Source organism: Chiloscyllium punctatum, chromosome 26 (genome assembly GCF_047496795.1).
Source record: "Chiloscyllium punctatum isolate Juve2018m chromosome 26, sChiPun1.3, whole genome shotgun sequence".
In the NCBI taxonomy this organism is placed as follows: Eukaryota; Metazoa; Chordata; class Chondrichthyes; order Orectolobiformes; family Hemiscylliidae; genus Chiloscyllium; species Chiloscyllium punctatum.
Genome location: NC_092764.1, coordinates 71,566,873 through 71,581,813, shown reverse-complemented (window position 1 = coordinate 71,581,813; position 14,941 = coordinate 71,566,873). Strand labels below are relative to the sequence as shown.

Here is a 14,941-nt window from a genome sequence, read left to right as displayed (position 1 = left end):
TACCATTTAAATAATATTCTGACCTATTTTTACTTCTAAAGTGGATAACCTCACATTTACCAAGTCAGAGTACTTAATGTATATGTTTTAAACAAATCCATAGGTCAAATTATCTTAAAATCCTGACTTAAGAGCTCAAATGAATTAAACAAAGCGGCAATTCGATTCAGTTGTCAATATATATGACATTGAGCAATTTTGATGAATATTCAATAAGCGAAGAAAGGCTGACCATATTCAAGTTCAAATTAGAACATAATTTGCAGGATAAAAAAGACACGACAAGAAGGATGGTGCTTTGGGGAACAACAGTCCATAGCTAAAAGTATTCAGATAATTCGGGGCAGCATGGTGGCTATCACTGCTGCCTCAAAGCACCAGGGGACCAGGATTTGATTTCACTCTCATGTGACTGTCTGCGTGGAGTTTGCACATTCTCCCTGCGTATGCATGGGTTTCCTCCGGGTGCTCCAGTTTCCTCCTACAGTCTAAAGATGTGCAACTCAGGGTGAATTGGCTATGCTAAACTGCCCATAGTGTTAGGCGCATTAGTCAGAAGGAAATGGGTCTGGGTGGGTTACTTCTTGGAGGGTCAGTGTGGACTTATTGGGCCGAAAGGCCTATTTCCACACTGTAATGAATCTAATCTAATTTAATCATCAGAGGAGAGCTGCACATGAACTAAGTACTGAACCTCAGGCTGATGACAAAAGCCTCCAGAGTCAAACAGCAGAGGCTAAACATATAGCAGGAGGTATGTGGAGATGTAGCAGAGCTTCCAGAAGGTTTCTGCACACTAGCATAGATCACGGAGGAGATCCTGAGTGCTCCAATCGCGCATTCTTCAGAATGAGTAGTTTCGTTCATATTAGAGACTGTCAATGGAACTGCAGATTCATAAGCTGATGGATGGGATACCTGGCATTTGACGTGAGCTGCATTCCATTGTCCTGCATCTGAGTGCCAGTGCCACTGTCTACGTGAGAGAGGGATGAGTTGCCTGGACTCTCAGCCACAGCCTGGTTTCCCTCAGGAATTCCATCCTTGAGGGCTTTGTCAGTCTACCTACAGCATGTGGACTGCAGCTGTTCAAGAAGGCAGCTCAGTACTACCTTCTCAAGGGGCAACTGGGGATGGCAATAAATGCTGGCCCAGCCAGCAAAGCCCCACATCGCACAGGTGAATAAAAAGAAAAACAAAGCTGAGATGGCAAAAGGGACCTTAGGACGGTGAGTGAGCTGCTGTTTTCACCATGGGGATGGGGTAACTCTTAGAACGTTCCTGATATGGACAGCTTTCCCACCCCTCTGCCATTGACACCAACCCCTCTGCATGCATGGCAACAGATAAGACTGCTTCTGCCATTGTGCAGGAGACCCTCACTGCCTCGTAACCAGGAAAACCGGCATCAGCCTCTCTCCAGCTCGGCTGATAGCAAAGGACAACACTACGCTGTAGTCTGTTGTAAACCAGGTTCTGCTGTTGGCCGGCATGGCTTCTTCTCCTCATCCTCAAATGACATGGCTCAGTCCGCTAGATCACCCTCTGGAGGTCCAGGTCATGTAAGAGGCAGGACACTAGGATGATTTCATAGAAGCATACAATCCCTAAAGCATGGAAACAGGCCATTGGGCCCAACAAGTCCACACTGACCCTCCAAAGAGTATCCCACCTAGACCCATTCCCCTACTCTTTCACTTTTACATTTCCCCTGATTAATTCATTTAACCTACACATCCTGAACACTATGGGCAATTTAGCATGGCCAATTCATCTAACGTGCAGATCTTTTGACTGCGGGAGGAAACCAGAGCATCCAGAGAAACCCCACGCAGACACGGGGAGAATGTGCAAACTCCATATAGACAGTCGCCCGAGGCTAGAATCGAACCTGGATCTCTAACGCTGTGAGGCAACAGTGCTAACCACGGAGCCACCGTACTGGCATATTTGCTCAATTCAAGTCAGAGAATAACACAGTCACCTTGACGTCCAAAGCATTGAAATCTCACTGGTCTGCTGGATGTTAGCTTTGGTAGATATGTGATTCTCATTGTAACACAAATCAGTCTCTGTCGACTGATTTCTCACTGATCTCTCTTTAGTGGGCAGTCTAACCCTCCAATAGCTCTGGTGAACAGAACCTCCATAGCAGCCAGGAGCATCTAAGGGTCTAAACACACCTTGTGATTCTTTGAAACAGCCACCACACAACCGGACCTGGACAGAAGGAAACCTTTATGACTGATCAATGACCCTAGCTGGCCCAATGGAGCCTTGAGGGCAAGTGTGAAATCTATCACATCATGAACTTTCAGGAATCTAGCAATTCATATTGTGTCTGGCTCTCTCAGATGACTGACATCATTGATAGTGAATGAGATGAATTCGTTGCTCACTTGAACATGTATCTGTGATGGTGAGCTGAAGTGTAAGGGAAGTTGCAAAGGTCACCAGCTGCTGCCTGGAGTGAATCTGATGCATAAAAATGCAAAGCCACAGCCAACTTGTGAGCAAGCCAAAGCGTGGCCGTGAAAACAATTTAAATAGGCTCCTCACAGCAAAACCACCATCTCTAGAGAGAGACAGTCTGCAAAGGCACCAGTGCTCTGAGGAGTGGAAAGTAATTCATCCTTTGTCTGTAAACACTGTGCAGAATAATATCTTCTACCATGGACTGACTGTTGCTGTCATCTGTCTTGTTTTGGCGCTGGCGCAGCATCATTTACGCCACAGGATGGACTAGTCCCTAGAAAGCTGGCCACTCCTACTCTGTATTTTCTTCACACTTAGAGCAGCTTCCTCCAGAGTATACAATCCTCATGGGAACAGTGAGTTCTTGTTCTTCTGCTTGTGCTTTCACCCTCTGGGATAGCCCTGTCTTCAGGCTCTCTTCCCTCTCAGTCTCTCCTTATTTTTAATGTGAGCCTATAAACACTAATTAAATAAAGTCTACTAACAGCCAAACACTGCAACTTCAGAGGCACAGAAAGGAGTCTTTGGGGATTCAATGCATCAAAACTGTTGTGATCCTACTGAAGAAAGGGATGTGCTGTTTTTAATGCTCACTACATTTTAGAACTTTATAGTTTCCAACAAAAGCAATCTGAAGGATGAATCTGGTAACCGGGAAAGACCCTATGCTCCAGTGACCGAGTTAGAGAATAAATAAAAGGAGAACGTGCTGAAAAAACTCAGCAGGTCTGGCAACATCTGTGGGGAGAAAAACAGAGTTAACATTTCAATTTTAATATGACTTCTTTGGAACTGAAGGGACTAAAACAAATGGTATTTATGGAGGAAAGAGGAGTGAGTGTAACAGATAGTGAGGGTACCAGAGCAAAAGAAAAAGGGATTTCTCATGGCACTTCATTTTCCACAGAAGCACTTTACAGCCGTCAGGATTCATTATTGTGCTCAACAGTTTCAGAGCATGAACACTCACCTTCACTTTGATGACATACCAACCTGCATCTCTCGCAACTACATATTGTGGTTGCACAGATTGTGGGTTACCTATTTTGTATTACTCACACCTATCTTAAAGACTGTTCTACATTTATATTAGTCCTCTACTACCATTTGCACTCCCTGAACTTTCCACGGATGCTGCCAGACCTGTTGCAGCAATTTCTGGTTTTATTTCAGATTTTGACAATCTACAGTACTTTGCTTTTATTCAAGTTCAATGATGTTGATTTGAAATGCTGCTATGCGTGTAGGGATTGACATGGGTGACAGTGGTTCAGTGAGATATACCTATGTTATATGGATATCAATGTGAAATTTTCCTTTTTACTTGAAGCACTGTCAAATAATAATGATTTTGGCTTACATGTCACAGTAAAAGTTTTAAAAAGTAAAAAAATTGTCCTTTGGTTTTTTCGGTTGTTGTGGTTGGTTTCTTTTCTTTCAATAAGTTTTTGTTTTTTTCAGGGAGTGAAACAGCAGCCTGCTAGACTGTTAAATATACTGGTTAACCTTTCCATAACATTCCAAAGGACATGATAAACATAAAATGACCAAACTGTTCACTTATTTATCTCTGAACACCACATGGCTAGATCTCAGGCCTCTATGCAATGTAACGATGAGAATGCAATGATAAAAACAAAAATAATTATAAATTCACCAGAGTATCCAGCCCTAATTCCACCAGATACTCTGTTACAAATTGAAAGGAGAGATATCTAACACAGAATGTTACTGACCTAGGTTCCACTCCTGGTTTCTGCTGAAGTTAGCTGGATATGGGAGTTTCCCTGCTTTGGCGAAGGAAACTGTAACCAGTATTTCCAATTTCTCACTGAGCCCGGCATGCCAAGTGAAGACAGCAGCATTGGTACACTCAATGATACAACTGATACGTATTGTTTAAGCTCATGGGCACAGAACACATCGGATGAATATTTGATCATGTGAGAGGTAGCATCTGTATACTCCAGGCTTCAGGCTCTGAACAGATTTTGTCAATACAATCCTATAATTACTTGTGTTTCTTTACCTGGGTAGGAGGGGACAGTCAGGATCATATCTGTGCTGCAGACCCACACGCCTGGTGGACAACCTGGTCCCAACTGTAATGGGCAAAATCAGAAAATATAAATCAGCGATGCATACTATCCTTTACTTCTTTTGTTTTCGTACATGATCCAGCAACTGTGATGACCTTTTTCACTCCATCACCGCTGTACTCAATGACCTACACTGGCTCCCTGTCCAGTAACACTTTCAATTTTAAATTCTCATCCTTAATTTCAAATCCCTCTCTAACTCTGTACTCTCCTCCAGCCCTTTAACCAGATGCTCCAGCCCTCGCAAGAACTCTGCCCTCCTACAATATCAATTCTGACTACACTCTCAATTTTAATTGCACGACGATTGGCATCTAAGCTGCTAGCTACCCAGGCCCTAAACTCTGGAATTCCTTCTCCATATCTCTCCATCTTTCTCTCTCTCTTCTCCATAACTCCTCATATTTTGACAACGTTTTTGCTCATCTTGACATCATGCTTGATGTCAAGTTTGGCTGATTACAACCCTAGAGTGCCTTGGGATATTTTACTGCATCAAATGTCCAATATTATTGCATGTTGTCACATGAGTCAAATCCTCCTAGAAAAGCTCAAAATACACAGGGTTGGGTTAAACTTGCCCACTCTCCCACTGTGTATATATTATCATAAGCTCCTCAAGGCATGCGCTGAAACTACCCCAGAATCTATGGTGAGGTATCACTGAGCCACACAGACCTAAAAGCAGAGATTTGATTCCTCATCTGAGGTATAGCTGTTGATCTACTTAGGCTGACAGTGGAGATGCTAAAACTGAGTGTGCTTGAATGAGGGGAAAGTGGGGAAAGAAAAGGCCAGAATCCTACACTGATTGTGGGTGATAGAGAGGATTAACAGGGAGGTAGTCACACCTACGTTATAGGACAAAGATAATTGGGTGACTGTCAGGAGAGGGAAAGGGAATAGACAGACAGTGCAAGGTGAAGGCCACAGCAGTAAAAGTGAGGATTGCAGATGCTGGAGATCACAGTCAGGATTACAGTGGTGCTGGAAAAGCACAGCAGGTCAGGCAGCATCCAAGGAGCAGGAAAATCGACATTTCGGACAAAAGCCCTTCATCAGGCACTGAGCCTCGCTCTGTGGCTCAGAAGGGAAGAGGGGAGAATAGGAAAGCAATAGTGATAAGAGATTCAATTGTGACAGGAACACGCAGGAGATTCTGTAATTGTGAACGAGATTTCGGGATGTTGTGTTGCCTCCTGGGCGCCAGGGTCAGGGATGTCTCGGATCAAGTCTGCAGGATTCTTAAGGGGGAGGGAGAGCAGCCAGAAGTCATGGTACACATGGGTACCAATGACATAGGTATGGAAAGGGAGGGGAACCTGAAAAGAGAATATAGGGAGTTAGGTTGGTAGCTAGGAGGCAGGACGAGCAGATTAGAAATCTCAGGATTGCTGCCGGTGAGGCGAGGAATAGAGAGCGAGTGCAGATGGACACGTGGCTGCAGGGCTGGTGTACGAGGGAGGGCTTCAGATATATGGATCATTGGGATCCCTTCTGGGGAATGTGGGCCTTGTACAAGAAGGGCAGGTTGCACCTGAACTGGAGCGGCACCAATATCCTGGACAGGAGGTTTGCTGGAGCTCTTCAGGAGGATTTAAACTGGATTGGCAGGAGAGTAGGAAACTGAGCTGCGGATCAGATGACAGAGTAGATAGTGAACAGCCAGATACAGTGTGCAGAGAGTCTGTGAGGAGAGATAGGGAGTTGATAGGGCCAAGGTACACTCGTTGTGATGGGTTGAAGTGTGTCTATTTTAATGCAAGAAGTATCAGGAATAAGGGTGACAAACTTAGAGCATGGATCAGTACTTGAAACTATGATGTTGTGGCCATTGTGGAGACTTGGATATCACAGGGACAGGTACAGTTGTTGGATGTTCCGGGATTTAAATGTTTCAAAAGAATGGGTGGGGATGAGGTAAAAGAGGTGGAGAAGTGGCATTGCTGATCAGGAATAGTACCACAACTGCAGAAAAGGAGGTCGTCAAGGGGGGTTTATCTACAGAGTCAGTATGGGTGAAAGTCAGAAACAGGAAAGCAGCAGTCACTTTACTGGGTGTTTTCTACAGGACCTCCAGTAGCGACAGAGACATGGAGGAGCAGATTGGGAGGCAGATTTTGGAAAGGAGTAGAAGTAACAGTTTAGGGTGAGAGGGGAAAGATACAAAAGAGACCTAAGGGGCAACTTTTTCACCTAGAGGGTGGTATGTGTACGGAATGAGCTGCCAGAGGAAGTGGTGGAGGCTGGTACAATTGCAACATTTAAGAGGCATTTGGATGGGTATATGAATAGGAAGGGTGTGTAGGGATATGGGCCGGGTGCTGGCAGGTGGGACTAGATTGGGTTGGGATGTCTGGTCGGCATGGATGGGTTGGACCAAAGGCTCTGTTTCCATGCTGTACATTTCTATGACTCTATAACAAGGTTGTTATCATGGGTGACTTTAACTTCCCTGATATCGATTGGAAGAAAGTGAGGACTGCAGATGCTGGAGATCAAAGTCGAAGAGTGTAGTGCTGGAAAACCACTCCAGGCAGCACTCGAGGAGCAGGTGAGTCTACACTTTGAGCATGATCTCTTCATCAGGAATGAGGGGGTGACCCAAGGGCGCTGAGAGATAAATGGGAGGTGGAAGGTAGCTGGGAATGTGATAGCTAGATGAAGGTGGGGGTAAAGGTGATAGGTCGGAGAGGAGGGTGGAGTAGATCGGTTGGAAGGAAGGTGGGACAGATGGAGGGGCAATTGTGATCTTTGAAGGAGGAGACCATCTGGGAGTAGATGAGGTGGAGGCAGAAGAATTGGGAATAAGGGATTGCGTTTTTATAGGAGGCAGGGGGGAGGCGGTGTAGTCCAGGTAGTTATGGGAGTTGGTGGGTAGATGGCCGTGTTGAGTTGGTCACCGGAAATGAAGATGAAGAGGTCCAAGAATTGGGAGGGAGGTGCCACAGTGATGGTCCAGGTGAACTTGAAGTTGGAGTGGAAGGTGTCTGTGAAGTTGATGAACTGTTCAACCTTCTCATGGGAGCATGAGATGGTGCCAATATAGTCATCAGAGGAAAAGGTGGGGACTGGTGCTGGTTTGGCTGCAAAAGATGGACTGCTCCACGTACCAGACAAAGAGGCAGGCATATCTGGGGCCCATTCGGGTACCCTTGGCTACCCCTTTAGTCTAGAGAATGTGGGAGGATTTGAAGGAGAAATTGTTGAGGGTGAGGGCCCAGTTCAGCCAATCAAATGAGTGTGTCAGTGAGAGGGTACTGGTTGGGTCGGTGGGAGAGCACAAAACGGAGGTCTTGGAGGCCTTGGTCATGGCGGATGGATGTGTACAGGGACTGGATGTCTGTGGTGAAGATGAGTGTTGAGAGCCGGGAAAACGAAAATCATGGAGGAGGTGGAGGGCATTGGTGGTGTCCTGAATGTGTGTGTGGAGATCCTTGACTAAGGGGGACAGGACAGTTTCAAGGTATGCAGAAGTAAGTTCGTTGGGGCAGGAGCAGGCTGAAACAATGGGTTGACCAGGGCAGTCAGGTTTGTGAATTTTGGGTAGGTGCGAGGTTCCCAGACTATGAGGTTGGAGGCTGTTGGTGGGAGATCCGGTAGGAGGTAGAACCGGGCGGTGTGGGTTTATTTGATTGGAACTTACTTAGTTCAAACAGTTTGGATGAAGCAGTTTTATCAGGTGTGTCGCTGGACTTCCTTGGCAGGTAGGATTAAGGAAAACGCTAAGGTGTTCTACACTTATGTGAGAAACAAGAGGATGGCCAGAGTGAGGGTAGGGCCAATCAGGGATAGTGGAGGGAACTTTCACCTGGAGTTAGAGAAGGGAGGGGAGCTCCTTAATGAAAGCTAAAAGGTCTTAAAATTGATAAATCTCCTGGCCCCGATGGGCTACATCCTAGAGTTCTGAGGGAGGTGGCTGAGGAAATTGCGGAGGCGTTGGTTGAGATCTTTCAAAAGTCACTGGAGTCGGGGAAAGTCCTGGATGATTGGAAGATCGCTGTTGTAACCCCATTGTTCAAGAAAGGATCAAGACAAAAGATGGAAAATTATAGGCCAATTAGCCTAACCTCGGTTGTTGGTAAAATTCCAGAATCCATTGTTAAGAATGAGGTTTCTAAATTCTTGGAACAGCAGGGTCAGATTAGAACAAGTCAACATGGATTTAGTAAGGGGTCGTGCCTGACAAACCTGTTAGAATTCTTTGAAGAGGTGACAAGTAGGTTAGACCAGGGAAACCCAGTAGATGTGGTCTATTTAGACTTCCAAAAGGCCTTTGATAAGGAGCCACACGGGAGGCTGCTGAGTAAGGTGAGGGCCCATGGTGTTTGAGGTGAGCTACTGGTATGGATTGAGGATTGGCTGTCTGACAGAAGGCAGAGAGTTGGGATAAAAGGTTCTTTTTCGGAATGGCAGCTGGTGACAAGCGGTGTCCCACAGGCTTCAGTGTTGGGGCCGCAGCTGTTCATGTTATATATTAATGATCTGGATGAAGGGTCTGGGGGCATTCCAGCAAAGTTTGCCGATGATACAAAGTTAGGTGGACAGGCAGATAGCACTGAGGAAGTGGGGAGGCTGCAGAAGGATCGAGACAGTTTGGGAGAGTGGTCCAGGAAATGGCTGATGAAATTCAATGTGAGTAAATGCGAGGTCTTGCACTTTGGAAAAAAGAATACAAGCATGGACTACTTTCTAAACAGTGAGAAAATTCGTAAAGCCAAAGTACAAAGGGATCTGGGAGTGCTAGTCGAGGATTCTCTAAAGGTAAACATGCAGGTTCAATCAGTGTTTAAGAAAGCGAATAGAATGTTGTCATTTATCTCAAGAGGGTTGGAATATAAAAGCAGCAACGTGCTACTAAGACTTTATAAAGCTCTGGTTAGGCCCCATTTGGAGTACTGTGTCCAGTTTTGGTCCCCACTCCTCAGGAAGGACATACTGGCACTGGAGCGTGTCCAGCGGAGATTCACACGGATGATCCCTGGAATGGTAGGTCTAACATACGAGGAACGGCTGAGGACCCTGGAATTGTATTCAATGGAGTTTAGAAGATTAAGGGGAGATCTAATAGAAACTTACAAGATAATCCATGGCTTGGAGAGGGTGGACGCTAGGAAATGGTTTCCATTAGGCGAGGAGACTAGGACCCGTGGGCACAGCCTTAGAATTAGAGGGGGTCAATTCAGAACAGAAATGCGGAGACATTTCTTCAGCCAGAGAGTGGTGGGCCTGTGGAATTCATTGCCGCGGAGTGCAGTGGAGGCCGGGACGCTAAATGTCTTTAAGGCAGGGATTGATAAATTCCTGACATCACAAGGAATTAAGGGCTACGGGGAGAATGCGGGTAAGTGGAATTGAAATGCCCATCAGCCAAGATTAAATGGCGGAGTGGACTCGATGGGCTGAATGGCCTTACTTCCACTCCTATGTTTTATGGTCTTATGGAATACTTTGCTTCAGTAGTCATTACTAAAAGGGATCTTGATATTTCTGAGGACAGCGTGAAACAGACTGATATGTTAGAACAGATTGATGTGAGGAAGGAAATGTGTTGAAAATTTTGAAAAACTGAAGGATATATACATCCCCTGGGCCAGACGGGATAGGACCTAGATTACTACAGGAAACAAGGGAAGAGATTGCTGTGCCTTTGGTGATGATCTTGGTGTCCTCACTGTCCACTGAAGTAGTGCCAGATGATCAAAGTGTGGGAAATGTTCTTGCTTTGTTCAAGAAAAGGAAAAGGGATAATCCTGGGAATTACAGACCAGTCAGTCTTACATCAGTGATGGGCAAGGTATTGGAGAAGATTCTGAGAGACAGGATTTGTGATTACTTGGAAAACCATTGTTTGATTAGACATGGTCAGCATGGTTTTATGAGGGGCAAGTCAGGCCTCACAAAACATACTGAATTCTTTGAAGATGTGAGAAAACACACTGATGAAGTTAGAGCAGTGGATGTGATGTATATGGAATTTAGCAAGGCATTTGGTAAGGTTCCCCATAGTAGGCTTGTTCAGAAAGTAAGGAGGCGTGGTATACAGGGGGACCTGTGTGTGTGGATACATAATTGGCTGGCCCATAGAAGATACAGTGTGGTGGTAGATGGAAAGTATTCAGCCTGGAGCTTGGTAACCAGTGGTGGTCTGTAGGGATCGGTTCTGATACCTCTGCTCTTTGTGATTTTTATAAATGACTTGGAGGAGAAAGTGGTAGGGTGGGTTAGTAATGAAGGTTGTTGGAGTTGTGGATAGTGTGGAGGGCTGTCATAGGTTGCAACTGGACATTGACAGGATGTAGAACTGGGCTGAGAAGTGGCAGATGGGGTTCAACTTGGAAAAGCGTGAAGTCGTTCATTTTGGAAAGACAAATTTGAATGCAGATTATAAGGTTAAAGGCAAGATTCTTGGCAGTGTGGAGGAACAGAGGGATCTTGGGGTCCATGTCCAAAGATTCCTCAAAGTTGCCACCCAGGTTGATACGGTTGTTAAGAAGGTAAATGGTGTGTTGGCTTTCATTAGCAGAGAGATTGAGTTTAAGAGCTGTGAGGTTATGCTGCAGCTCTATAGAGCTCTGGTTAGACCACACTTGGAATACTGTGTTCAGTTCTGGTTGCCTCATTATTAGGAAAGATATGGAAGCTTTTGAGAGGGTGCAGAGGAGATTTACCAGGATGCTGCCTGGACTGGAGGGCATGTCTTATGAAAAAAGATTGAGGGAGCTAGGGCTTTTCTCACTGCAGCAAAGAAGGTGACTGATAGAAGTGTACAAGATGATAAGAGACATAGATAGAGTGGACAGCCAGAGACTCTTACCCACGGCGGAAATGTCTATCACAAGGGGGCATAATTTTAAGGTGATTGGAGGAAGGTTTAGGGGAGATGTCAGAGGGAGGTTCTTTACACAGAGTGCTGGGCACGTGGAATGCACTGCCAGCAGTGGTAGTAGAGTCAGACACATTAGGGACATTTAAGTGACTCTTGGCTAGACACACAGAAGATGTTGTGGTTCCATTCGCCGAGCTGGGAATTTGTGTTGCAGACGTTTCGTCCCCTGTCTAGGTGACATCCTCAGTGCTTGGGAGCCTCCTGTGAAGCGCTTCTGTGATGTTTCCTCCGGCATTTATAGTGATTCACAGGAGGCTCCCAAGCACTGAGGATGTCACCTAGACAGGGGACGAAACGCCTGCAACACAAATTCCCAGCTCGGCGAACTGAACCACAACAACGAGCACCCGAGCTACAAATCTTCTCACAAACTTTGAACACATAGAAGATAGTACAATGAAGGGTATGTAGGTTAGTCTGATCTTAGAGTAGGATAAAAGGCCGACACAACTTCAAGAGACAAAGGGCCTGTACTGTGCTGTACAGTTCTATATTCTATTATTGATTTGAAATGGGAGGACCATATATGTGAGCACTGAATTGGTCCTGGATCAGGCTTGGTTTTGACAGTCTCCAAGTGTAACTGTCTGCTCACCGTCTGGGCTTGACCCTTTGGGAGGGGAGAAAACTAAGAATTTGAAGTTTGTTGCAGGTTTTGAAGTGGCATTCCTATGGATCTCTCCCAAGGACCAAGCTGAAACAGTGCCTTATGGAACACAGCAACAAGAGTAGGCCATTCTGCCCCATCAGCCTATTACACTACTCAATCGGTTGATCTGTTACTCAACTCAACCCTTCACCTTCACATTCCTGATGAAGGGCTTATGCCCAAAACATCAATCTCCTACTCCTTGGATGCTGCCTAACCTGCTGTGCTTTTCCAGCACCACACTTTTTGACTGATCTCCAGCATCTGCAGTCCTCACGCTCTCCTCTACCTTCATACCCTTGCTGAACAGAAATCTAGCAATCTTAGTTCTGGCATTACAAACTGATACTAAATCTCAGCAGCATTTTTGTGGAGAATATTTTCCTGATTTTCACCATGCTTTACAGGAAGATGTGTTGCATGATATCACTCCTGTCTAACCCAGCTCTCACTTAAAGGTTATGCCTTGGCATACTGGACTGCCCACAAGAGGAAATACCTAATAAGTTCTGTAAATTTTGAGATGATTTTAAAGAACCTCAATTAGATCATGCCTAACTTTCTATGTTCAAGGGAATGTATTTGCAAACATCCTCATTGTAATTGAACACTTTTAGCACCTGGATCATTCTACATTGCGTTCTCTCCAAAGCCTGTTTATGCTTCCTGAAGTGCACAACCATAATTGTGCTCCTCATGGGGTCTAAGTACTCTGTACAGGTGTAAATACCTTCCATTCCTCTTCATTCCAGCTCTCTCAAGATAAAGGCCAACATTCCAAAGTTCCTTTTAAAATTATTTTTCACACCAGCCCCCACTAGCATTTTGGGGGCATCTGTACAAGGGACTTCAAATCTCTTTGGTCTTTAACTGTTCCAAACATTTTGCCATTTAGAAGAAACTCGAATCTACATTTTCTAGATCTGAAGTATATGACCTGACTCTCCTCCGCTCCCATTGGAGATGGCTTACGCGTGACTGACCTTATATGTCATGACGTGCAGCAGAACATCGATGTTACAGACGAGGGCTTCTGCTTTGCTGTCGCAGTTTTCCATTGGCAAACAGGTGAACGAACGTCCACAGTCATCAAAGGGAAAGTCTCGGCCCTAAAAGTGACAACAGGGAAGAAAAGAAAGACTTTTTTTTAACATTCCTAATTTATTGTCATCCTCTGGGGCACAGTTTCCACAGACACAGAAACACTTCTCTCCCTTACTAAATGGGTCACCTTCATTTACAGCCTTCAAGGAATACGAGGATATAGCAGATGAATATATGGCTGAGGAGCTGGTGCAGGGGAATAGGGCTCACGTTTTTGGATTATTAGAATCTCTTGTGGGGTAGAAGAGACCTGTATAAGAAGGATGGATTGCATCTGAATTGAAAGGGGACTCATATACTGGCAGGTAAATTTGCTAGAGCTGCTTGGGAGGATTTAACTGAGTACAGTGCGGAGGGTGGGTGGGGGGGGGATAGTGGTCAGAGAGATAGTGAGGAAAGAGATCAGACGAGACTGGTACAGGGAAAAGGAGCAAGTCAAACAGTCAGGGTATGCAGGAACAAAACAGAGAAGGAGGTAAATTAAACTACGTTTATTTACAAATGTAAGAGGCCTAAGGGCATGATCAATAACATGGGACTGGGATATCATAGCAATTGCAGAGATGTGGCTCAGGGATGGACAGGGCTGGCAGCTGAATGTTCCAGGGTACAAATGCTATGGGAAGGATACAAAATGGGGCAAGAGAGGAGGGGGTTTGACATTTTTGACAAAGGATAACATTACTGCTGTACCTCGGGTGGATATTCCTGGAGAATATGTCCAAGGATTTTATTTGGGTGGAACTGAAAAATAAGCAAGGGCTGATACCTTATTTGGATTGTACTATTGCGCCCCCCCCCCCAAAGTAATCAGCGAGAAATTGAGAAACAAATTTGTCAGGAGATCTCAGTTATCTGTAAGAATAATAGAGGGATAATGGGAGGGGAATTTAACTTTCCGAACATAGACTGGGACTGCCATAGTGTTGAGGGTTTAGATAGAGAGGAATTTGTTAGGTGTTGTCACAATGTTGGTCTTTTTACAAGGTTACTATGCACTTGAGTTTTTTTCCAAAGAGGTGGTAATTGGCAATGCTCCAACTAGGCTGGGTTTGAAAAGTTTATTGGGCTGATTTTGTTTTCCCCAAACAGAAAATGCCTCCAGCCTAAGGCTTCCATGTCTTATAAAAACCGGTTTAATCAAAGGGGAGTGGCCAGCTAGGTGTGTAGCGAACCTTCATTTAGATTAGAGTATTTGATTCAGGTCAGCAGCAGTGTGTGTGAAGAAAAGCTGCTGGGGCAAGTCCAGCTGGTACTCCCTCTCTCTCTAACTTCAAGTCTGTAAGCCCTGGTTTGTTTCATTTTTGTTCTTTGTGCTAAGGGACGGGTTTATTGGGACTGTTGCAAGTATTTTCTGAACAGCATCATTAAATCTGTCAGGCTTTTGGCTAGGATAAGTTATCTGGTATTCTGTTTTTTGTTCTTTGTGTTTCATTTTGTAATTTTGTCAATAAATTCTGTTTGTTTAAAACTTTGCAGTCAGACCAGCTAATTCACTCCGGGAATATTCACTATACACTTATCGAAAACAAATCGCTGTTTTCCCTGGAGCGTTGGAGGCTGCAGGTTGACCTTATAGAGGTTTATAAAATCAAGAGGGGTAAGGATGGAATAGATAGTCAAGGTCTTTTCCATGGGTTGGAGTAATCCAGAACTAGAGGGCATAAGTTTAGGGTGGGAGGGGAATGATTTAAAAGGAACCTAAGGGGCAACGTTTTCACGCAA

At 45.0% G+C, this 14,941-nt stretch overlaps 1 protein-coding gene across 7 annotated transcripts in view; it reads right to left on the bottom strand.

Moving 5' to 3' along the window:
- fcsk (fucose kinase) overlaps positions 1-14,941 on the bottom strand; it is a 391,653-nt gene that overhangs the window by 78,024 nt on the left and 298,688 nt on the right. For all 7 annotated transcript variants that reach the window (XR_011952315.1, XM_072547619.1, XM_072547621.1 and 4 more), the window contains 2 exons: positions 13,096-13,221; positions 4,505-4,577 (listed from right to left, as the gene is read on the bottom strand). Coding sequence is in view for 6 of the 7 variants with exons in the window: in XM_072547619.1 (XP_072403720.1) it covers positions 4,505-4,577; positions 13,096-13,221 (199 nt within the window). In the remaining variant the exon portion in view is untranslated. The remainder of the gene's footprint in view (positions 1-4,504; positions 4,578-13,095; positions 13,222-14,941) is intronic.